At 44.9% G+C, this 25625-nt stretch overlaps 1 protein-coding gene across 1 annotated transcript in view; it reads left to right on the top strand.

Moving 5' to 3' along the window:
• LOC110970274 (contactin-associated protein-like 2) overlaps positions 1 to 25150 on the top strand; it is a 93095-nt gene extending 67945 nt beyond the window's left edge. The window contains exons 19-25 of the mRNA XM_051953317.1: positions 10555 to 10791; positions 10892 to 11125; positions 11220 to 11353; positions 12164 to 12257; positions 18705 to 18935; positions 19055 to 19129; positions 21956 to 25150. Of these exons, the coding sequence (XP_051809277.1) occupies positions 10555 to 10791; positions 10892 to 11125; positions 11220 to 11353; positions 12164 to 12257; positions 18705 to 18935; positions 19055 to 19129; positions 21956 to 22155 (1205 nt within the window). The 3' untranslated portion in view covers positions 22156 to 25150. The remainder of the gene's footprint in view (positions 1 to 10554; positions 10792 to 10891; positions 11126 to 11219; positions 11354 to 12163; positions 12258 to 18704; positions 18936 to 19054; positions 19130 to 21955) is intronic.
• Positions 25151 to 25625: the final 475 nt, after the last annotated feature.

Raw genomic sequence — 25625 nt, 5'->3', positions numbered from 1 at the left:
AAGGGGAGTTCGTAAAAACATGCCTCAGTGATGTTGAAATCTTGTCTCCTGAAAACGACAAACTAAATCAAATGGTATCAGACATTCAACTGTCCTGTCACACGGTTGAACACAGAATATCGGACATTAACATGGCTATTAAATACAGTTGCACTCCGACCTTCAAGCCTGTGAGTATTTTAGTGTCGCATTGGATGAGTGTTGTGACATACAAGACAAGCCTCAGCTGGCAGTATTTGAGCAATTTTTTGGCCTCCGTCGGTCAGGGTCGACTATAGGTATAGCATCCTAGTTGTGTACTTGGCTGAAGCATCGGCGACTATGGCTGTGGAGACCGATGCGTGAATGGCAGTCCTTGTTGCAAGTGTTGCATGTGTATGCTGACTGTTGGACAGAGCTGACAAAGCTGTCTGCGGGCCCGCCGCTCTGTGGCGGCTTGTGTCAGCTTCTCTTCACCTGTTTTGAGGTGCTTGGTCACGGCTCCTCTCCATTGTGACCGATCAGCAGCGAGATTTTCCCAGTTCTCTGTGTCAATACCCACAGCCTTCATGTCACGCTTCACAATCTCACGGTATCGCAGCTGTGGGTGTCCAGTGCGTCTACTTCCAGTGGCCAGCTCACCATACAATAAGTCTTTGGGGATGCGGCCGTCTGGCATGCGGTGAACGTGGCCTAGCCAGCGGAGTCTGCATTGCCTGAGTAAGGTGAACATGCTAGGCGGACCCGCACGAGACAAGACCTCTATGTCTGGGACTTTGTCTTGCCACGAAATTCCCAGGATGCGGAGGAGGCTTCTCATGTGGAAGGTGTTCAGGCATCTTTCTTGTCTGGCGTATGTCGTCCATGTCTCGCTACCGTATAGCAGTGTACTGATGACACAGGCGTTGTACACTACCATCTTGGTCTTCACTGTGAGCATGGGGTTGGACCACACACGTGTAGTGAGGCGTACAAGTGTGGTAGCCGCTTTTCCAATTCTCTTGTCAAGCTCCATTTCCAAGGATAGGTTGTCAGTGACAGTGGAACCTAGGTACGTGAAATGGTGGACCACATCAAGCTCGTAATCATCAATGGTAATGGTTGGTGGTGTTTCTGTTCCTTGTCCCAGGACGTTAGTCTTTTTCAGGCTGATGTAAATTTGTATATATGAGCAATTTATGTCAAAAGATGGTGTGATCAAAGAAGAACTCCTTGATATTGTGCCATTAAAAGACAGAACCCATGGCACAGATGTGAAAGAAACAATGATGGCTGCATTTGGAAAGCAAATCTGCCGATACTGAAACTAACTGCGAGAGCCATGGATGGAGCGCCAGCCACGATCGTATCTGTGAACAGGCTTGTGGGGCTCCGCAAAGCTGACCAAACTTTTCCAGAGTTTTGGAATTCCACTGCATCGTCCACATGGAGCAACTCGTGTCTAAAACATTGAATTTAGACAACGTCATGGAGCCTGTGATGGAAATCGTCAACTACATCCGCACACATGCGCTTAACCACAGGCAATTTAAAAATCTCATCGCTGAGCTGGGCCAAGGGTTTCGAGGTGACCTACTGCTGCACTGCACTGTGAGGTGGCTGTCAAAAGGCAAGGTGCTTTCTCGCTTCTTTGAGCTTTTGAATGCCGTGAAACTGTTCATCGAAGAGAAGGACAAGCACTATCCCGAGTTCTCAGATCTCAAGTGGATTATGGATCTGGCTTTTTTGGTCAACATGCAGTGTTATTTGGACAGACTGAACCTGACCCTGCAGGGTAAGTCAAAAATACTGCCTGACCTGGTGCAAAGTGTGTTTGCGTTTGCCAACAAATTGAAGCTGTTCAAGACTCATATTCAGAAGAGAGATTTAACTCATTTCCCCACTCTGCTAAAAGCCAGCAGGCAAGTCACCAGCGCTGTCCTGAATAAGCAAACAGCCAGATATACAACACTGGTTGAAAACCTGCACGAAAGCTTTGTGACCCGGGTCCGTGATCTTCAACTGAAAAGGCTGCAGATTACGTTTCTCGTGAACCCGTTTAATGCGGAGACAGGCTGTTTGAAAACTCCACTGGTCATAGATGAGGCTGCGACTGAGTTGGAGATGATCGATCTTTGTGAACAGGACCAACTGAAACCTGCTTGTGGAAAAGTACCCAAATGTCAAATGGGCTGCGCTTAAGATACTGTCAATGTTTGGGTCAACATACGTCTGCAAGTCTGTTTTTTCTACCCTGAAACGTGAAATCAAAGAATCGATCTGTTCTGACACACATGTGAAGGAATCGAGTGGCAACAACTGATTATAAACCAGATTTGAAAAGGATTGTTGAGAGCAAGGAATGCCAGAAGTCCCACTAAGCAACATGCGTGGTTAGAGAAAAAAATGCTATTGTAAATTACTATATTTTTGTGTGTAGACATGAACTGAACATTGAACTGAGAGTTTGTTAGTGAGACAGTGCTCACAGTGTTCGTTGTTGAAAGTGACTGGCCTGTGGTCTTAGTTCTCTGGGACTCAATTTTTGTCATTATCATGTTGATGAGAAAGAGAGGTCCACGTCCTGCAACTCATCTCATTCATGTAGATCACCTGCAGCGGCCGTGACAGATCAGATTGCAGGCAAGAAGATACTGAACCAGAGACAATTACATAGACTACTGCTGTACAAAAGTAAATAATCATTCATCACAATCATGATTTTTAGCTTCAAACCACTATAAGTAAACAATTGACTGTGGCCTTTAAAATTTAAAAATGCACTCCGCTCTAAAAAGACGTAGTGCACTTACGTGCGCTGTTTTCTCCACTCATAGAGAACAATACATGGAAAAAAAATCAATCGCTTTCAGCTTGGACAAATCTGAAATGAGGACACTTTATGTCACTCTTTTTCAAAGTCAATTTTGCTCTCACACCTGTCTGATCACCCAGCTACTAAGCAGCATCTACCGCAGTCTGCACTGTGAGGTGTTCATGTTCATGTCACTGAGCTGTCATGAGGTGTTTCACTTGTAACCAAATTGTCACGAATCGGAGCTGGTGGACCCGAGCAGAGAGCCACACCACCAAGGCTGGTTGAGGAGAAAGTGTTTTATTTAGCGGGGGTGAGTAAAGGTGGCTAGGTGGGGGAAAACCAGGGTGCAGGAGCGGGGAGCTCCGGGCAGGAGTGGGGGTCCAGGCGGGAGTGGGGGATCCAGGCAGGAGTGGGGGATCCAGGCAGGAGTGGGAGTGGGGGATCCAGGCAGGAGTGGGGGTTCCAGGCAGGAGTGGGGGTTCCAGGCAGGAGTGGGGGTTCCAGGCAGGAGTGGGGGTTCCAGGCAGGAGTGGGGGTTCCAGGCAGGAGTGGGGGTTCCCGGGCAGCTGAACTGAACAAACAGGAGAAAACAATGTCAGAATATGGCAGAACTCAAAACAAGAAGATGTTGAAGGCTAGAGAGAGAACCAAACTGCGTGGTTTCTTGTTCAATACTCTGGCAGGGAGTGGAAGGCTGAGCCGGTATTTATTGCCGAGGTGAGTCGTTAGCATGATGATTGTCAGCTGCCCGGGAGCCGTGGAGATAGTTGATTGCCTGAGTGGAGTCAGCTGGAGAAGCCAGACTCCACTCAGGCACCGAGCTGCAGGGGAAAGACAGGGCAGAGAAGCGGATGGGAGACAACTAGACAGACAGACAACTAGACAGACAGGGCAGAGGAACGGAACTGTGACAGTACCCCCCCCTCAACGGGCGCCTCCTGGCGCCCCATGGACCCAACCAAAGAGGCCCACTGGGGCAACCAGGGAGCAGACAGACACAGGGACCAGACAGGGCGGAAGGAACCAAAAGGACAGAAAAAACGAGGGGAACAGACAAGAAGGGAGAACGGGAGAGGGAATAAACTAAGACTGGGCTGGACCGAACGGAACTGAGGACAGGGCTGGACTGAGAGAAGGGAAGGACAGGACTGAAGGACAGGACTGAAGTGAAGGACAGGAAAGGACTGGACTGGAGTGAAGGACAGGAAAGGACTGGACTGGAGTGAAGGACAGGAAAGGACTGAAGGAAAGGACAGGAAAGGACTGAAGGAAAGGACAGGACTGGACTGAAGGAAAGGAAAGGACTGGACTGAAGGAAAGGAAAGGACTGGACTGAAGGAAAGGAAAGGACTGGACTGGAGGAAAGGAAAGGACAGGACTGGACTGGACTGAAGGAAAGGAAAGGACAGGACTGGACTGGACTGAAGGAAAGGAAAGGACAGGACTGGACTGGACTGAAGGAAAGGAAAGGACAGGACTGGACTGGACTGAAGGAAAGGACAGGACAGGACTGGACTGGACTGAAGGAAAGGACAGGACTGGGCCGGGCTGGACTGAGCGGAGCTAGGGACAGGACTGGACTGAACTGGGAGCAGGACTGGACTGGACTGAACTGGGAGCAGGACTGGACTGGACTGAACTGGGAGCAGGACTGGACTGGACTGAACTGGGAGCAGGACTGGACTGGACTGAACTGGGAGCAGGACTGGACTGGACTGAACTGAGAGCAGGACTGGACTGGACTGAACTGAGAGCAGGACTGGACTGGACTGAACTGAGAGCAGGACTGGAGTAGACTGAACTGAGAGCAGGACTGGAGTAGACTGAACTGAGAGCAGGACTGGAGTAGACTGAACTGAGAGCAGGACTGGAGTAGACTGAACTGAGAGCAGGACTGGACTGGACTGAACTGAGAGCAGGACTGGACTGGACAGGACTGAACAGGACTGGACTGAACTGAGAGCAGGACTGGACAGGACTGGACAGGACTGAACTGAGAGCAGGACCGGACTGGACTGAGTGAAGGGATGGGCCGGACTGGACTGAGTGAAGGGATGGGCCGGACTGGACTGAGTGAAGGGATGGGCCGGACTGGACTGAGTGAAGGGATGGGCCGGACTGGACTGAGTGAAGGGATGGGCCGGACTGGACTGAGTGAAGGGAAGGGCCGGACTGGACTGAGTGAAGGGAAGGGCCGGACTGGACTGAGTGAAGGGAAGGGCTGGACCGAACTAGCAGGGCAGTAGCTCTGGGGGTCGGCCCGAAGGCTCAACTGGCCGAGGATGGATAGGGCGGAGGGTCCGTTCCGGCGGGCGGACCGTAGGTCGGACTGGCTGGGGATGAGTGGGCCTGAGGGTCCGTTCCGGTGGGCGGAGGATCCGTTCCGGCGGACGGACCGTGGGCCGGACTGGACGTGGATGAGCAGGGCGGAGAGTCCGTTCCGGTGGGCGTCCTGGGGGTCGGACTGGACGTGGATGAGCAGGGCAGAGAGTCCGTTCCGGTGGGCGGCCTGGGGGTCGGACTGGACGTGGATGAGCAGGGCAGAGAGTCCGTTCCGGTGGGCGGCCTGGGGATCGGACTGGACGTGGATGAGCAGGGCAGAGAGTCCGTTCCGGTGGGCGGCCTGGGGGTCGGACTGGACGTGGATGAGCAGGGCAGAGAGTCCGTTCCGGTGGGCGGCCTGGGGGTCGGACTGGACGTGGATGAGCAGGGCAGAGCGTCCGTTCCGGTGGGCGGCCTGGGGGTCGGACTGGACGTGGATGAGCAGGGCAGAGCGTCCGTTCCGGTGGGCGGCCTGGGGGTCGGACTGGACGTGGATGAGCAGGGCAGAGCGTCCGTTCCGGTGGGCGGCCTGGGGGTCGGACTGGACGTGGATGAGCAGGGCAGAGAGTCCGTTCCGGTGGGCGGCCCGGTCGAGGCTGGGCAAGCCGGAGGGTCCGTTTCGGGGAACGGCCCGAAGGCGGGACAGGTCGAGACCGGACCGGGCGGAGGGCCCGCTTCAGAGGGTGGCCTGGCGGCCGGACGGGCCAGGACTTGACAGACAGGGTGGATCGTTCGGGGGGACGGCCCGGGGGCGGTAAAGCCGGAATAGACTGCTCCAGAGGACGGTCCTGGGGATTGACAGACAGGCGGGGCCGCTCCGGCGGACGGCCCGGGGACCGGACAGACAGGCGGGGCCGCTCCGGCGGACGGCTCCGAGGCCGGACAGGGCAGAGGGGCCGCTCCGGCGGACGGCTCCGAGGCCGGACAGGGCAGAGGGGCCGCTCCGGCGGACGGCTCCGGGGCCGGACAGGGCAGAGGGGCCGCTCCGGCGGACGGCTCCGGGGCCGGACAGGGCAGAGGGGCCGCTCCGGCGGACGGCTCCGGGGCCGGACAGGGCAGAGGGGCCGCTCCGGCGGACGGCCCGGGGGCCGGACAGGGCAGAGGGGCCGGTCCGGCGGACGGCTCCGGGGCCGGACAGGGCAGAGGGGCCGCTCCGGCGGACGGCCCGGGGGCCGGACAGGGCAGAGGGGCCGGGCTGGAGGCTGGACTGGGGGCGGAGCCGGGTCCGGTGGGTCCTCCGGGGGCGGAGCCGGGTCCGGTTGGTCCTCCGGGGGCGGAGCCGGGTCCGGTTGGTCCTCCGGGGGCGGAGCCGGATGGGAAGCGCAAAGCCTCTTCATGGACTTGGGGGAGACCCCAGGCCCCTCCAAAACCGCCGAGGCTCCAGGGAGCGGAGGCGGGGCGTTGACGGCCTCCTCAGGGAGCGGAGGCGGGGCGTCGACGGCCTCCTCAGGGAGCGGAGGCGGGGCGTCGACGGCCTCCTCAGGGAGCGGAGGCGGGGCGTCGACGGCCTCCTCAGGGAGCGGAGGCGGGGCGTCAACGGCCTCCTCAGGGAGCGGAGGCGGGGCGTCGACGGCCTCCTCAGGGAGCGGAGGCGGCGCAGGATCCAGGGGCCCCTCCGGGGGCGGCGCAGGATCCAGGGGCCCCTCCGGGGGCGGCGCAGGATCCAGGGGCCCCTCCGGGGGCGGCGCAGGATCCAGGGGCTCAGGGAAGGCTTTATGGCCTTCTAAGGCCGCTGAGGTCGCGGGGACAGAAGGCGGAGCGTCGTCGACCTCCGCGGGGACTGGAGGCGGAGCGTCGTCGACCTCCGCGGGGACTGGAGGCGGAGCGTCGTCGACCTCCGCGGGGACTGGAGGCGGAGCGTCGTCGACCTCCGCGGGGACTGGAGGCGGAGCGTCGTCGACCTCCGCGGGGACTGGAGGCGGAGCGTCGTCGACCTCCGCGGGGACTGGAGGCGGAGCGTCGTCGACCTCCGCGGGGACTGGAGGCGGAGCGTCGTCGACCTCCGCGGGGACTGGAGCGGGAGCCGGGGGGTCATGGTGCCTCCTGGCTTTGCGTCTTTGACGGCCAGGCCGCTTGACAGGTGGTTCCTTTGGCGGCAAGGAGACTGGGCCCGGTCGGCTACCAGGGGAGTCAGCAGGCGGGTCAGTCAGCGGAGCGCCCAAGAATTCATGAAGGTAAGCAGGTAAATCGTCGACTAATCCGGGTCGCTGGCCTGCTAGCTTGCGGCCCAAGATTATGTGTGAGTCTTGGGGATCTTCCCTCCACTTCTCCCACAACTCGTACAGCACATTGAAAAAAATGCTATGCTCCTCGCAGGAGGAGAAGATGTCCACGGGTGTGCCTTGGGTTAGGGTCTGGATGACGGCTGGGTCCGGGACTGATGGTACTGGTGGAAGGGAAAATGGTTTGGGCTGGGCTGGAGACGAGCAAACTTGGTTGAGCAGGGTGACGAAGTGGTTTAGTTGTGCCTTTGTGGCGGCAACATCTTGTAGGGCTTGGCTGTATTGAATAATCCGGGTCGGGTCGGGGGCTTCCTGGGATATCTGGCTGGCTAAAATGGTGAGTTGAGAGCTCATCTTCTGATAGTTTGAAGTAAGCAGACGGAAGGTTTGGTGTAATTGCCTGATGTCGAATGGAGTGGGCTGGTCCGGCCTTGGTGGTGAGTTCTCTGGGTCCATGTTTGGCCAGAGTATTCTGTCACGAATCGGAGCTGGTGGACCCGAGCAGAGAGCCACACCACCAAGGCTGGTTGAGGAGAAAGTGTTTTATTTAGCGGGGGTGAGTAAAGGTGGCTAGGTGGGGGAAAACCAGGGTGCAGGAGCGGGGAGCTCCGGGCAGGAGTGGGGGTCCAGGCGGGAGTGGGGGATCCAGGCAGGAGTGGGGGATCCAGGCAGGAGTGGGAGTGGGGGATCCAGGCAGGAGTGGGAGTGGGGGATCCAGGCAGGAGTGGGGGTTCCAGGCAGGAGTGGGGGTTCCAGGCAGGAGTGGGGTTCCAGGCAGGAGTGGGGTTCCAGGCAGGAGTGGGGGTTCCAGGCAGGAGTGGGGGTTCCAGGCAGGAGTGGGGGTTCCAGGCAGGAGTGGGGGTTCCCGGGCAGCTGAACTGAACAAACAGGAGAAAACAATGTCAGAATATGGCAGAACTCAAAACAGAAGAAGATGTTGAAGGCTAGAGAGAGAACCAAACTGCGTGGTTTCTTGTTCAATACTCTGGCAGGGAGTGGAAGGCTGAGCCGGTATTTATTGCCGAGGTGAGTCGTTAGCATGATGATTGTCAGCTGCCCGGGAGCCGTGGAGATAGTTGATTGCCTGAGTGGAGTCAGCTGGAGAAGCCAGACTCCACTCAGGCACCGAGCTGCAGGGGAAAGACAGGGCAGAGAAGCGGATGGGAGACAACTAGACAGACAGACAACTAGACAGACAGGGCAGAGGAACGGAACTGTGACACAAATGGGACCAGGTGGGTGCGACAAACTGACCATGCCTGTCACACTTTATTGTCAAAGACAGTAACTTGGAGGAATTAAAAGATCATATTTGACATTACTAAAGTAACTGTGCAAAAAAATTATCTTAAAAATCTACTACTGCAGAAGTTAGTCTGGAGTATTGGTATCAATATCAGTGATACTGGCCCTGTATTTACTTGGTTTCGGATCGATACCAGATCTTACAGTATCGCACACCACTACTTGAAACAGTAGATTGTGATATCTTCACTGCCCTATGGAGGTTGGTCGCTAACAGTTGTTTTAGGGTCTTTCTTTATAGCTCTCACAATGTTTCTGTCGTCATCTGCTGCTGTTTTCCTTGGTCTACCCATTTGACGTCTGTTACTTAGTACACCAGTAGTTTCTTTCCTCTGCAGGATATTCCAAATGGTTGTACTGGCTATGGCCAATGTTTGTGCAATCTCTCGGATTTATTTTCAATTATCTCTCAGCTTGACAATTGCTTGTTTTTCACCCATAGACAGCTCTCTTCTTTTCATGTTGGTTACACCTCTAACTCTACAGTGGAAAAAGTTTTCGGACACCTTTAAAATTTTACAAAAATGGCATATTTGTGGAAAAATCTTTTTTGTGTTTCAAAAGATGTGGCTGCATTACACAGACACGAACAAATACAAATTACATTTTTTGTTTCTTGTTTACAAGAAAAACTAATCAAACTAAATTTTTGACAGTTTCAATATGTCAGGTCTCAACACTGTCGGTAATAAAATCAACAAATAACAGAGAATGTGTTCAAAACCGAACAAAATATAAATAAACCATCAAATCATCAAATTAATATTTAGTAGTCCTGCAATTAACACATAGTAGAGCTCTAATCCTGGCAGGCATGTTCCCCACGCGCCTTTTACACTGTTGAGGGGTAATCTTGTCCCATTATTCTTGAATTACTGCTTTTAATTCTTCTAAATTCTTTGGTTTACGCTTTGAAATAGACCTTTTGATAATCCACCACAGATTTTCAGTTAGGATCATGTCCAGGGATTGAGCTGGCCACTCGTAAGACTTGGATACTGTTCACCTGCAGCCAAATTTTACTGGTCCTGGATGTGTGGCAAGGGACATTATCTTGATGAAACATCCAGTTTTGACCTTGACGGAACAGTGCACATGCAGATGGGAGCATGTAGGTTTCGAGAATGGCACAATACTTTGTAGAGTTCAATGTGCCATCACAGACAACGAGATCACCAACACCAGCAGCACTCATGCATTCCCAAACCATGATACTGCCTCCATCATGCTTAATAGTAGTAAAACCAAATGCAACCAATCATTTTGACACAAACATGAAATGTTTCATCCTATATGAACAGAGATGTCTTCATATTGTATTAGCTGAAAAGGGAACATTAATAATGGAAGAAAGAGAATAGAGGAGGGGTGTTTGTGTGTGCTTGTGTCTGTCTGTCTCTGTACATATACAAATGTTATAAATAAGCACTGATATGTGTAAATGAGAGGTTGAGAAAATCACAATTAAATTTTTTCTAATTATTATAGTTATTGCTGTTGTATTTATATTGTAATAGTCCAAAATTATGTGAATATGTATGTACATTTATTGAAATAATGTAACTTATGCTTAATTGCCGCTAGAAACAGGAAAAACACTGCAACTCGCCTGACAGTAAAATGATACATCTCTCTAATGTGCTTTGCCCATGACAAAAGAAACCTAAAGAAACAAAAAGAAGCATGGCATACTTTTACCCCTGGCATACTTTTGGTTTTGGCGGTACAAGCCAAAGAGACATCAATATAAATGCTAGGACCCAAAATTTCCTGACAGAACTCTGCATAATAATGAGATTTGAGAAGAATCATTGTGATACACTTCACATGTCAGTGATTTTAATGTTGTTTCTGTAGTGTTGGCATGAGTATGTTGGGGTTTCCCCTTTTTTGGTCTGAACTTATGCTGTTTTATTTCTTATGTCCCAGGTGCTTCGAGTGGTCAGAGGGGTTTCCTTGGCTGCATGCGTGCTCTGAAAATTAATGGTATGACGTTTGACCTAGAGGAGAGGGCAAAGATCACTTCAGGGGTGAATCCAGGCTGCCAGGGCCACTGCAGTAGCTATGGAATGCACTGCAGGAATGGAGGGAAATGTGTGGAGCAGTACAATGGATATTCTTGTGACTGCTCACTTACTGCATACGATGGACCCTTCTGCACTGATGGTACCCCAATGCTCGATTGAATTACATTTGATTACATAAAATTAGATTAGATGATGCCATCTGTCATTAGTGATTAACACTTTCTGTGTTTGTATGTTAGATGTAGGTGGCTACTTTGAAACAGGAACCCTGGTGCGTTATGACTTCCTGCCAGAGTTAGGACCTTTTGCTCTGCAGGAAATGAAGAGCCTGTCAGTTGTTGGTATTCCAAGTGAGGGCAACCTGACTAAGGAGGAGCTGGTGTTCAGCTTTAGCACCTACAGTGCTCCCAGCATCCTGGTCTATATCAGTTCCAGGACGCAAGACTATGTGGCCGTTGTGCTCAGACACAATGGTAGGCTCATTTACATCATATCTGAGTCAATTGTTAATTTATTTATATAGATTTTTAAGAAGCTTTGTCTATGTCTGTATGATGGTGTGTCCAGGCACTCTTCAAATCCGTTACCGTCTTGGAGGGCTAACAGAACCTTACACCATAGATATCGACCATCGTAACATGGCCAATGGACAGCCACACTCTGTCAACATAACTAGGAACCTGAGGGAGATTCAATTACAGGTTAGTACTTCCTACTAGTATATTGCCTCACAAAGTTAAACTGAATAATGTATGCATAAAAAAGCAACATAAATACGACTTATTTGCTTTCTTCATTCATAGTTCTTCAACACCTTGGAACCTTGCTAATTAACATACCCTTTCCACAAATGAACAGAAATAACAGTGGTTTTTAAATGTAGTTACATAACACTTGTCACCTTGGAGGAATGTCAATTATGATTTTTCTAAAATGATTTGATATATTGATATTAATTTTCATTACAGATGAAATTGTAGAAAAAATGTATTAAAAAGTTCACCCGAATTGGAAATTTCAAGCAGTTTCTTGATTCAATAATTTGAACCCGTCATATAAACCACTGATTGGAATCTGTTTTGGTGTCTCTGCAACAGCAGACATAGAATCATTTAGTGCACACCAGACATGTTTCAGTACACTCCACAAGAACCATACAATCACATAATACAAGTCATGACCACAGAAAACACACTGTTACACACAGCCATTATAAAGTAAACCAAGAATAGTGCAGGCATATGCCCAGTGCCCTTATTGCTAGAATGCATGTTTGTGCTTCATATAACCAATGAAGCATTGATTACAGGGGTTGCTTCTGGGTGGGGGCTACTGCAGAAGCTCAATGTTTAGTTTTTATACTGTAGAGTCTTTTACCCAAAGGTTTGCCAATAGAGAAGACCAGGAGACAGAAGTCAGAAACGGATATTTCAAACCTGGTGTCTGCATGGATGGAGACTTAAGTTGTCAGTTGAATTTGTCAGTTACTTTCTTCTGTCCTTATTCTTCAGTTGGACCACTACCCAGTGTCCACATATACCCTGCCTGAGGCCTCAGACATCGAGTTCAACTTGGTGAAAAGCATTTTTCTCGGAAAGGTATTTGGTGAGTATGTCAAAGAGCAGTGTGTGTGCGTTCTTTAGTGTTTCATCCAGCAACAGGATTTTGGGGTAATCTACTTTAATTTTTTTTATCTGGTAAATATAATAAGTGGAAACTGGGGAAAATGGTTGTGTTCTAACTAGGGCATCAACTTTAACATGCTTATTTCAATTAATTACTAAAAAAATGCATTTAATCGCACCTTTCTCAATTCCTTAATTACTGGCACACAGATAACAGTGATGCACACACTCCAGCCTGGTGGTGGTAATGAAACTGAAGTCTGCCAGCCGTTTAGAAGATACACAGGACACACTGAGTGATGTCAGCACACAAGAAAGTTTGATGAACAGTGAAGGAAGATGAAACCACATTGCTTTGCTTGTTGGGCAGAAAGTTTACTTTTAAAAATCTTCCCGATGGCAGCTTGGACAAAAGCGTGGTTGTGTGCAAATTGTGCAACAAAAAGTTGACTTATCACCTCAATCGAAAACATGTTGCTGCGATCACGGACACCAAAGTTAAAGCTATGTGTCCACAGGATCCTTTTTTCTTGCATGGAAACGCGCTACATCTGAATATTGCCCGCTTGGTGGGAGTGTTGCTGGCAGGCCACTACCTGATCACATGACAACCCTTCAGACCTTCAGTCCGGTAGAAGCGTCGGACCAACGTGGTGGTTCGGTCACAAACTTTCTCTTTTATTACGAAAACAGTTCAGCAGAAAATATTTCTGAAAGCATTTGAGGTGAGAAATAAATTAGGCATTTGATGAATCTGTCCTCATTTTAGTTCAACAGCCAGTTTAGATGTTTAACGAATGTTTTGCAGTGCATCAGACCTCTGCTCGCTGCACCGAATTTGCAGAAAGTTTATGTCAAATCTACTTTATGCAAATGAGCCGCAGAGAGACATGCCGCAGCGCAGCTAGAAACGTGCCGCAATGCGACCAGCATGCAATCAGCATGCAACGCAGTGCATTTCACATAGACAGTGAATAGGATGCAAGATATTGACGGATCCTGTGGACAGGTATATTTTGACAGTCCTGGTACCAACAAACGGTGTAGCCAGCCCACAATAGACCACTTTTCAAGACACTGAAAGTGCATGAGTTTCCAAAGAGTCTCAAAATGTTGACAATAATAGGTATACTTGCATTTGAGTTTGTAGCAATCTGTGAAGGTAGTACACAGATGAGAAATGCACAGACAACTACAGTGGTATGAAAAAGTATCTGAACCTTTTGGAATTTCTCACATTTCTGCATAAAATCACCATTAAATGTGATCTGATCTTTGTCAAAATCACACAGATGAAAAAACAGTGTCTGCTTTAACTAAAACCACCCAAACATTTATAGGTTTTCATATTTTAATGAGGATAGCATGCAAACAATGACAGAAGGGGGAGGAATAAGTAACTGAACCATCACATTTAATATTTTGTGGCCCCCCCTTTGGCAGCAATAACTTCAACCAGACGCTTCCTGTAGCTGCAGATCAGTCTGGCACATCGATCAGGACTAATCTTGGTCCATTCTTCTTACAAAACTGCTGTAGTTCAGTCAGATTCCTGGGATGTCTGGCATGAATCGCTGTCTTGAGGTCATGCCACAGCATCTCAATGGGGTTCAAGTCTGGACTTTGACTTGGCCACTCCAGAACGTGTATTTTGTTCTTCTGAAACCATTCTGAAGTTGATTTACTTCTGTGTTTTGGATCATTGTCTTGTTGCAGCATCCATCCTCTTTTTAGCTTCAACTGTCTGACAGACGGCCTCAGGTTTTCCTGCAAAACATCCTGATAAACTTTTGAATTCATTTTTCCATTAATGATTGCAAGTTGTCCAGGCCCTGAGGCAGCAAAACAGCCCCAAACCATGATGCACCCTCCACCATGCTTCACGGTGGGGATGAGGTGTTGATGTTGTTGAGCTGTTCCATTTTTCCTCCACACATGACGTTGTGTGTTCCTCCCAAACAATTCAACTTTGGTTTCATCAGTCCACAACATATTTTGCCAAAACTTCTGTGGAGTGTCCAAGTGCCTTTTTGCGAACATTAAACGAGCAACAATGTTTTTTTTAGACAGCAGTGGCTTCCTCCGTGGAGTCCTCCCATGAACACCATTCTTGGCCATTGTTTTACATATAGTTGATGTGTGCACAGAGATATTGGACTGTGCCAGTGATTTCTGTCTTTAGCAGACACTCTAGGGTTCTTTTTTTACCTCTCTGAGTATTCTGCGCTGAACTCTTGGCGTCATCTTTGGTGGACGGCCACTCCTTGGGAGAGAAGCAACAGTGCCAAACTCTCTCCACTTGTAGACAACTTCTCTGACTGTCGATTGATGAACATCCAGACTTTTAGAGATGGTTTTGTATCCTTTCCCAGCTTTATACAAATCACCAATTCTTGATCGCAGGTCTTCAGACAGCTCTTTTGAGCGAGCCATGGTGCACATCAGACAATGCTTCTCATCAAGACAATTCTTACCAGGTGTGTGTTTTATAGTGGGCAGGGCAGCTTTAGGCCACTCATCAGTGATTGGGCACACACCTGACTTAAATTGTTTGGTAGAAATTGGTTTCAATAGCTCTTTAAGTCTCCTTAGGCAGAGGGTTCAGTTACTTATTCCTCCCCCTTCTGTCATTGTTTGCATACTATCCTCATTAAAATATGAAAACCTATAAATGTACGGGTGGTTTTAGTTAAAGCAGACACTGTTTTTTCATCTGTGTGATTTTGACAAAGATCAGATCACATTTGATGGTGATTTTATGCAGAAATGTGAGAAATTCCAAAAGGTTCAGATACTTTATCATACCACTGTATAAATAAAACAAACATTTTTGTTGTTTATGTTCACGTATGTCTACTCATCAATTCAGTCATCAACCAAAATTTATTTGAATGGAAAAACTTTGCTTATTGTGTCAAATATTGCTGTTTGACAAAAATGTTATTAATTGCAATTAAATACAAAGCCTAGAATTAATTAGATTCATTTTTTTAATCGCGTCCCACCAATAGTTCAAACCATAAACTAAATATGTGTAGTCATGAACAAATCTTTTCACACACCTGTAAAGACGATGTCATGAACAGATCTTTTGACACAGCTGTCAAGACCGTGTATGTCATCACAATCTTGAGTTTCCAGAGGTGATGTGCTCACATTTGGGAATGTTTGTTAAAAAAACGTGCTGCAGCATTTTGCACGAGTTCCAGGCAGCTGATGGAAGACTCGGATATGCCAATATAAGTGCATTGCAGTAGTGCAGTAGACCAGTCTTGAGCAGATAAAAGCATGAATACCTTTTTCAAGGTTGGTACTATGAAGAAAAGGCTTGACTCTTTCTAAAAGACACAGTTAAAAGAAACTTGCTCTGACTATTGTGTCAATTTTTCATCAAATTTCAAATTTCTGTCTAATATCACCCCAAGATTTTTGAACATCGTTCTGAAAGTCATTGTACCGAAACCTGATATATCAGCAGAGGTGGGTAGAGTAGCCAAAAACTGTACTTAAGTAAGAGTACCATTACTTCAAAATAATATCACTCAAGTAGAGGTAAAAAAAAATAGTCATCCAACAAAATCACTCAAGTAAGAGTACTTAAGTATTTGGTGAAAAGACTACTCAAGTACTGAGTAACTTTGATTGTAATGTCCGATTTATTTTTTAGAAATGATGTGATCAGACAAACAAAATTGTAAAATAATGGGCAAATTCTGGTATTTCCAAATAATAAAATAAAAAAAAATAGCAAAAATAAATAACAAAATGACAAGTTAAGGCACAAGAAACACAAATTTCCAAATCTCAGTTTTCCACAGCATAAAGCTTTTGAAACAAATACTTGTAGTAAGGTGACTACAGGTATATGAGACCGATCAAGCCTGACGTCACGCTTCACTTCGCCTGTGTTAGTAAACAGAAGACAAAAGCCGAAGACGGAGATATCCATGCTAATGCTATGCTAATGTTGTCGGACTCCGAAACAAGATCAAACATCTCGAAAATGCCCCCATTTTTTTCATTCCATGTCTGCTACGTGTGTAGAGTTTGTGCCGCTGTGCCGCTACAGTTCATATGAGGTGACCGCAGGGCGACGTCTGGTGAAACGAAGTCACGTGATTATTGTTGCTTCGTCTGATTGGTGAAACACAGTCATGTGGTAGATCTACTGGGGCATCTCTCTTTCAAAATAAAGCATATCTAACGTGGTAAATGAAAAAGTAACAAGTCGCATGTAGCCCAGTGTAACGGAGTAAGAATAGCGTTTCTTCTTCACAAATCTACTCAAGTATGGCAGAGTAAAACTCCTCTCAGAAGTACATTTTTTACAAAAAGTTACTCAAGTAAATGTAATAGAGTAAATGTAACTCGTTACTACCAACCCCTGTATATCAGTACCCCCAAACACAATGCATTCAGTTTTGTCCTCATTGAAAAGTAAAAAGTTAGATGACAACCACGGCTTAATGTCCTTAATACAACTAGTTACTCAACTCAGTGCCTCACTTTATGTTGGTTGGACTGGGTCTGAGTGTCATCCACATAACAGTGGAAAGACAGATCATGTTTTGCTATAATTGACCCAAGTGGAAGCACATAAAGAGAGAGCAGAGCAGGACCAAGAATTGAACCTTGCAGCACCCCACAAGAGAGAGACACGCAAGAGGAGGACAAGTCATCAGTCATTACTGAAAAACTCTGATTAGTAAGGTAGGAAGTGAACCACGTTTAACGATGCCGTTGATGCCAACATACTGGTTCAGACAAGACAAGAGGACTGTATCTTCCACCTTGTCAAAGGCTGCTGTGAGGTCCAGCAGCACTAGAATTATGCTTGGCATCAACGGACACTGCAATTTCATCATGGACCTTTAACAGAGCAGACTCAGTAATGTGAAGAGATCTGAACCTGGATTGGAATTTATCAAAAATATCATTGTCCTCAAGGAAAGACTGTAACTGAGTAGAAACAACTTTTTCTGCAACCCTGGACAAAAAAGGCAAATGTGCAACAGGTCTAAAATTTGATAAAATGAAAGGATCAAGCTGAGGTTTTTTAAGGAGAGGCTGACCACAGCTTGTTTTAATGCAGCTGGAACAAGTCCAGAACTGAGACAAGAGTTAATAAAACCAAGCAGATTGGAACTAACAATGTTGAAAACCTCTGACAACAATTAGGTGGGAACAATGCCCAAGGGGATGTAGGTTTCATGTGTTGTACCATTTTAGTGAGAGTTGACTGAGAAACCAGTTCAAACTGCTCAAACAGCAGAATGTGCCAGAGCAACTGTCAAGTCAACATTCAGATATCCTGCGGTGAGCTGCCTGATAAGGACAACTTCATTAGTGAAAAAGTGAAGGAAAATATCACAAGTCTAAATTGAAGCATCAGTCAGAACAGATGTGCCTGGGTTTATAACTGAGTTCATTGTGTTGAACTGAATTCTAGGGCGATGACTGTTGCTGGAGATGATATTAGATAAATACTGACATTTTGCCTCTTTCATAGTCATTTGATAGTCAGTGAGACTGTCTTTAATCAGCAACCAAAACTGGCAAAGACAGGTATTCACCAAACATAGTCTTTTTAGGTGCATCAGTGTAGCAACGACTTCTGTACTGTGCAACAGTTGTGTAGACTCTGTTATCAGCTCAATACCTTTTATAATTTGATCATGTAAAGCATAAAGTGTCAAATATTCGTATTTGCATAACTTTACTAGGGCTGGACCCGAATATCGAAATATCGGAATATTGGGTCGTTACGGTGTTCCAAATATTTATTTTGAGATCCGAATATTCAGATGCCCCCTCCCCTGTCGAATGTTACGATCCCATCTGAATATTTGGATATTCAGCATTAATCAGGATCGAATATCCAAAGCCCAGAAATTGCTATTCAGGCCAGCCCTAAACTTTACATTTAGCATTTAGTTTGGAGACAGTAACATTTCCTAATGTGTGTTGTTACCTCAGACTTTGATCTACAAGCTTCAAGAAGATAATTTTGTATGTGTGTGTGTGTGTGGTTGTAAAATGTTACAATTCTAAATTATGTGTACTTTGTAACTATTTGTAGTATCACATGGCATTTCAGCAGCACTCTGCTTTTATTTAAACATCTCTCGTGCTAAAAAAAATCAGCTGCTACAGAACTGAACTTAAAGTTTTTGTAGTAAGACATCTGAGCAGGAAAATGAAATGTGGAAAGACTCCAGAGGGTAAAGCTTAAAACAAATTTGAGATTATTTCATACTGAACAATTACCTGACATTGTGGACATTTAACATTATTCTGTTACAACAATGAATCTTTAAAAGGCAAAGTAGAACTCTGAGAACAGTTTCAGTTGTGTTGTTTCCAGAAATATTTGAAAGGGTCTAAATGTATCAGTAATAAGAAAAATGTTGCTGTGTCCTTTTTGCAGAAACAGGACAGATTGATCCCATCCTAATTGAGCGCTACAACACGCCTGGTTTTGTTGGCTGCTTGTCCAAAGTTCAGTTTAACAGTGTGGCGCCACTAAAAGCTGCACTGCGCTCTGGCATGGCAGCACCTGTCAGTACCCATGGGATATTAGTTCCATCCAACTGTGGGGCCTCACCTCTGACCATCTCCCCCATGGCCTCCGGTAGTGACCCCTGGCACATAGAAGCAGGTAAAGACATACACAAATGACAATTTAAAGGAAAATAAAGGCATGCCAAAGTCACAATCAAAATTAGAAGAGTTTATGTCAGGATTCAAACAGATAACAAGTGTTTGCTTTACCCACAGCTGGAGCTGTTTTCCCCTTCAGTGAGAGCAAGGCCACTGGTGAAGGTGTGGATCGCAACTCTGCCATAATTGGAGGTAAAAACTGAAACGTTTTTGAACTGTTTAACTCTACAAAGTCCTAGTCTGACTAAAGATATGAGTTAGAAGTCTGCCATTGGCCACTGATCTCAGTTAGCATTTGTCCTCTTCAAAATGTTCTTCGCCATGGGAGACAACAACAGCAAGCTTTTGGGCTGCAACGTGTCACACTGACGATGAAACTGAAAGTGTTGCTAAGCATTTTAATTGTGCAGTCAGACAGTTCTTCTAGTTGTTATATTGGTGGATTATCCATTTTAATCACAGTGCTACAACAGCTGCACTCAGTGAGCTGCACGCAAATGTTCTCCACAACGATTCCAGCCGTCACTTTTTTGAGTGAACTTGAAGCCAAATTCTTTGTTTAGTCCTGTCCACAACAACCATAACTGATTTAAAGAAATACAAACAAGCCAGTGCATCTATTCCCAGTATAGCAGAATGTGGTGTGTAGTGCAGACAGTGCTTTGTGTACTACAGAATGGGCTGGCAAAGCAAAAAAAACAATAATACAGACAATATGTGTTTCTATCAACAGTTTTTTTTAGTTTTAACAATCAGAAATGAGCATGCATAAATAAATGAGCATAAATAAATGTTTAAAATGTAGATAGAGAAAACATAGGGGATATTACACTAGATCAGGGGTCGGCAACCCACAGCTCTGGAGCCGCATGCGCCTCTTTTTCCCTCTGTTGAGGCTCCCTGTAGCTTTGGAAAATAAATAATCAGCAGGCTAATTAATTCAAATTTCTTTTATTTTAGTTCGTTAGTTTTCAAAATTTAATTCTAAATTTGAAGATTATGGTGATCTCGTAACATCAAAATAAAACATTTTAATTTTTTTGTCTAGCAAAATATGCGTCCCAGCCGTCAATCCCCGACACTCGCCGGCCTGCGTGTATTCATTTGGATTCCAGTGTTTGCGCTACATTCATTCAGCAGCGGCGAGCCACCATTCCTAAATCCTAGCCGTCACTCCTTCAAATTTCTTTCTTTTTTTATTGTCGCAAATACACCACTGCCACATGTCTCCGCCTTCACAGCAGAGTCCTGCATTGTGTCAGGTACTCCTGAGTACTAAGGTAAACTACGGATAATTGTCTTGCTCAGTATCTACTCTTTGATGTGTCGGGTTAATACGACGTTGCTTGCAAGAGTGCAGCTTGATGTCATGTCCACCATCCAGGCAGCAGGTCAGAGAGTCAGAGGAGTGTCGTCTTGGAAAATAGAGCAGCGACTTACCGGAGAAAAGTTATTAGTTTACGGGAACACATAATAAATTTTACAAGTTAAATAGACATTCACAAAATATTGATGTCCAGCTAATGTTACGTAGCCTAACATATGAGGTTCAGGAGCAAAAATGACATTAACCAACTAAGATAAATATTAGTGGTAGGACACGATTAAAAAAGGAATCTAATTAATTAGAGGCTTTGTAATTAATTAGTCACAACTGATGGCATCAAATAACAATATCTGACATAATCAGCAGAGCTTTTGAATTCAAATAACTTTTGGTTGATGACTAAAATTGGTGAACAGACATATACACTAACTTAAACAACAAGTGTATTTCATTTATATTTATCTGCATTTTTCATCTGTCTACTACATTTACAGATTAGTGCAAACTCAAAGTTCATTTATAGCGATTATATTCAGTATTTTATAGCTTTATGCAAACTCAAGCACCTTTAGCATCTCGAAAAGTGGTCTATTATGGGATGGATACACTGGCTTGAAGTGCTGCAGTGATCAGAAAACTCTTTATTGCACAATTTGCAAATAACCACGCTTTTATCCAAGCTGCCATCAGGAAGTTTTTAAAAGAAACTTTCTGTCCAACACACTCAGAGTGTTCTCGTCTTCAATCACTGTTCACCAAACTTCCTTGTGCGCTGACAGTGCATCCTGTGAATCTTCTTCACAGCTGGAAAAGAGACTTTAGGTTCATTAGCGCTACCAACCTGGCTAGAGTGTTCATCAGTGTTACCAGTGTGCCAGAAAGTGGGGAACTGAGAAAGGTGCGATTAAATACATTATTTTTTCTATTAATTAATTTGTCAAAATTAACAAGGGCGTAGAGGTAAAAAGCGATATATGCAGTGCTGTCTTCATTTTAAATGTCAGAAGGATTTTGCGGCTCCCAGTGTTTTCTTTTCTGTGGGAAACAGGTCGAAATGGCTCTTTGAGTGTTAAAGGTTGCCAACCCCTGAGCTAGACAGAAGAATGAAATCAAAGCAACCTACAAACAACTGGGAATTTGGGAAGAACTTTCTAAAGAATATTTGATTTACGTTGTGGAAAGAATGCCACGAGTGTGTTCAGATGTTACATCTGCCAAAGCTGCCTATTTTGATGAGTCAAAAGTTTAGAATACATTTTGGTTTCTAAATAGTATATTTTTCTCCTCAATTTGTTTATTTCTTCTATGCTTTTTGATTCCAGAGTACAATGAGACATTAAAAAGTGCATCATTTCTAACTTTAAAAAATGGAAAAATTAGGGTGTTCTTTTGAGTGTAGTGTATGTACATATATGAGGATTAGCCAGTGAGAAGCAGTGTTGTCATCCCTGGCCTATGGACTACAAATTTGCAACAAAAAGCCTGTGCTACATGTTGAGGGTGTGGTGTTAGTAGACATGGATGCTTCCCAGGAAGGGCGAATCTAACATCAGTTGGTATTGTGGAGAATGTGTTTTTGTTTTTTGGACTGCTGCTGCTTCAGTTCTGACATTTCTATAATTGAAGCATCAGACAGAATATTTCAGCTGTTCAGTTTGTTACCTAAAAGTGCTGATTTGTTTTATTTCCAGGCATCATCTCCACTGTGATCTTCACTGTCCTTTGCATCATGGTGTTTGTGATCCGTCATATGTTTCGTCATAAAGGCTCCTACCATACTAATGAAGCCAAGGGAGCGGAGTCAGCAGACTGTGCCGACGCAGCGATCATTGTGAATGACCCAGCCTTCACTGAAACTATAGATGAGAGCAAGAAGGAGTGGTTCATCTGAACCCTCAATGACATGTACATGTGACATTAGGATGTATGTAGTTTTCTCAGCATAGGAAGTAGTAACGAAGTAATGAGACCACCTGTGGAATGTCGAAGATGTGCCTCGTGGTAAATGTACAAACCTTATGGACAATGGACACCATGACATTACAGCATGGGTATTAAAGCACAGGGTGTAGCGCTCATCTGGAGAAGTGGAACAGTTTATGTTAACTTTATTTACAATGGACAGTGTAACACAGTGACAGCCTTCAGAGGATGTGCCATACAGTTACAGGCATTGAGTAACTGTGTTCATTAGCTTTTATTTTTGGAATTTTTCAATATCATTCTGATATTCACTCAACTTATGTAATTTATTTATGCATATGTATGTAATATATATTTTTAATACAAGTTTAATTTATGTAGGTTTTATTTTCATAACTTAATATCTTTATGTCTGTGTGATGTGCAGCTATGTTACCTTAGAAAATGATGTCATTGATGGTAAAGAATAATTTGTGTGGCAATGCTCATAAATTACAGTTTTTGTTTCTTGGCTGTTATTTTTTTAACTGGCATAGTTCGCCATTTACCTTCCTTTATATTTCAGTAAAGCTTCTTAATTTTACACTTAAGAATGAAAACATTGGCATGTGGGCATGTGTGTATGCTGACTGGCTTGCTTGTCTGCAAAGAGGATGTCATCATGACTTTGTTTGCATTATTTGGACTAAGACATAGGAACAAATGCAAAAAAAAACAACAAAAAAAACGCACTTTCACCTACTTAATTGACAGTGTCTCTTAATGACTTCCGAGCATAATTGTTGTTGTTTTACTGTTTTGCTGCCAGAGGACTTCTGCAATGAGTTCAAAATTTTGAAGGTAAAACTAGATCCTGGCAATCACAAGAGCTTGTCTTAGGTTGTCTCTTGTTATCAATACCTGAACATCATATTGCAAAAGCATTTATCTAACAGTGATAACAAATAAAAAAAGGTTTCTTCATATCACTGCTATTTGAGAAACATCATAACATTTTGGAAATCTTTGTATGTACAGTCGGACCCAGAGTCAGACATTATGAAATTTATGCTGGTGTATCCAGGAGAGAGACAAGTGGGGAAGGAGTGTAGCATAGTTTAGCACAAGGATTGTAAGCAGGGGGAGACTTCGAACCTAGCTCTGTCACAAATGAACCAATACACCTTTCAGCACCTAACTGACATAGTCACTGTAGTCAGCTCAGCACCACAATAGAGTTAGTATAGGCACCCACATGTAGACTAAATATGTTTCAAACTGTCTTCATCTCTAACTGCACATCCGACCATTATGTTTTGTTTAGTTTTTCCAATGTCTATGCAAAATAAAATGTGTGAAACAGTGCAGAGGTGTTGGTACAAGGGCTGTAGGTAGGTCTAGAGTAAGACTAGTCCTTGATCAAAGTGGTTTTGAGATCACTTCAAGGCTGAGTACAAAGGAATGGCAAAAAACACTGTTGTCTTCCTGCTGTTTGTTGTGTATGTCAGCTGTAGAATATTATCACTCTCTTCACTCATCACTTCAGAAAAGCTAAAAGTAACAGAAACAGAACACGACTCCAATAAACAACTCTGGGCAAAGAAACTAAATCTTGGAAACAAAATATTGGGGATATTTTTTGTAGTGTCAAAAACTAAAGATAAAAGTACAGTATTTTGGTTATTCTGCAGGAAAAACACAATTTGGAAATAATCATTACCTAAACCTATGAACAGTCTCTCCTTTCTGTTAGGATAGCAGCCAACCACACTGGCCAGAAAAAAAGAAAAGAAAAGCAAACTGGTTGTCATATAGACACCAAAGACCAGGTGAGACCAGAAGCCGTGACTGAGACTAGTGCAAGTCAACATGTCCGGAAGACAGTTATGACAAACTAAACCACTGTTTCTTTGGTTGTCTGTCAGCAAAATTACATAAAAAAAACGACAAGACCAAGTTTCATGCAACTTGATGAAAAGGTGAAGCATGAGGTAAGAAAGAACTCATTAAATTTTAAGAGAGACTCAGATCACTACTTTAGATTGCAAGGTGGGGCGTTGTTCTCAGGGAGGGACTGTGTTCTCCTAATCCACTTGTAGTTTCACTTGTGATGGAACTAGGCTACAGTGTCCCACTGCTCCTGGTGGGGCTTGCCTATTTGGCTAAACACATTATGGAACTATCTCTAGAAGATGAAACATGAAATTACTTGAGTCAGAGGAGAAAGCAGTACTTAGCATCTCAACTGTTAATGTGCGGAATATCAAGCAGAGCAGGCAACTCACCGCTCACTCGATTGTTCTATCTTTCCAAGGTGATTAGTCACTGTATTGGCGGCATGGCATAATTTATGACCCTGCTCACTGAGAAAGATTTTTTTGTTTCTATTTAATACAGTATTTTAGAGAGAGTGTTAGAAAGTGTGGCTGATGTTGTTTTCTCGTGAGTTTCTTGTCCCTTCTCTGACTGAGTGAATTTGAGGTTGGCATATTAGAATAGGTGTGGTCATGTTGATGTGAGCTATTTCCTGATGGGGCACATCTAGATTCACTCGACTCACTTTTTTTCAGATGGACTGGAAGGGCTCTGAGTTCAGGACCCCTCTCGTATCTGTCTTTTAAAACCCTTAACCTTCAAAATTCTTTGAAATTTATGAAGTAGGGTGGTGTTACTACAAAAGAATGCTTGTTAGCTACATATTACACTATGGCTTAAGACCTGACAACCTTTGATTGTATTGCATCTGTATTCATTGGACTGCACTGTGGTGTAATGGCATGCTGTTTGACACTGAATAACACACACTTGTGTTTCATAAGCCACAGTAGCATCGCATTGCCTTTTATTTATGTTAGATTATATGTAAAACTTTTCAAATTGTTGTTTTAATAGCAGGTTCTGGATTCTTTGTGTTTTTCTCATTGTCTTGAAAAAAATGGATGCTTCCACTTGGAAAGACCACTAAAAAATGAGTACAAATCTTGGACTGGCTCGTTTTTTAAATGTATTTATTTTTACTGAACATTAACACATCTCAATCGAGTTCTAGGTGAGGAAACTGGAAGAGGGCCCTAAATTTTGATATGAAAGTCGCTGTATACTTTAGCAAAGTTATATGAAAATTTATTATTTGAAAATTTTGCCCAGATGTTAAATTTGCTATTATAGCTCATTTGAAAATCTTATTCTCTCTCATCCAGATTGGAAAGCTCAGAAACCAGTTTTATTTGTTGTTGTATATCGTCCACCCGTTCCTTACTCTGAGTTTTTAATCTCTCTATCTCTGTCTTTTTATCAAAGTGCTCAGTTCAGACAAAGCCATTATTGACTGACTTTAACATTCATGTTGGCACAGAAGTGACAGCCTTACAACTGCATTTAATGCATTAGATTCACTTGGCTTTTCTCAACATGCAAATAAACCGACTCACAGTTTTAATCATACCCTTGGCCTTGTCC

The sequence above is a fragment of the Acanthochromis polyacanthus genome, chromosome 9, assembly GCF_021347895.1.
Source record: "Acanthochromis polyacanthus isolate Apoly-LR-REF ecotype Palm Island chromosome 9, KAUST_Apoly_ChrSc, whole genome shotgun sequence".
Lineage (NCBI taxonomy): Eukaryota > Metazoa > Chordata > Actinopteri > Pomacentridae > Acanthochromis > Acanthochromis polyacanthus.
This window is presented reverse-complemented; position numbering and strand designations above follow the sequence as displayed.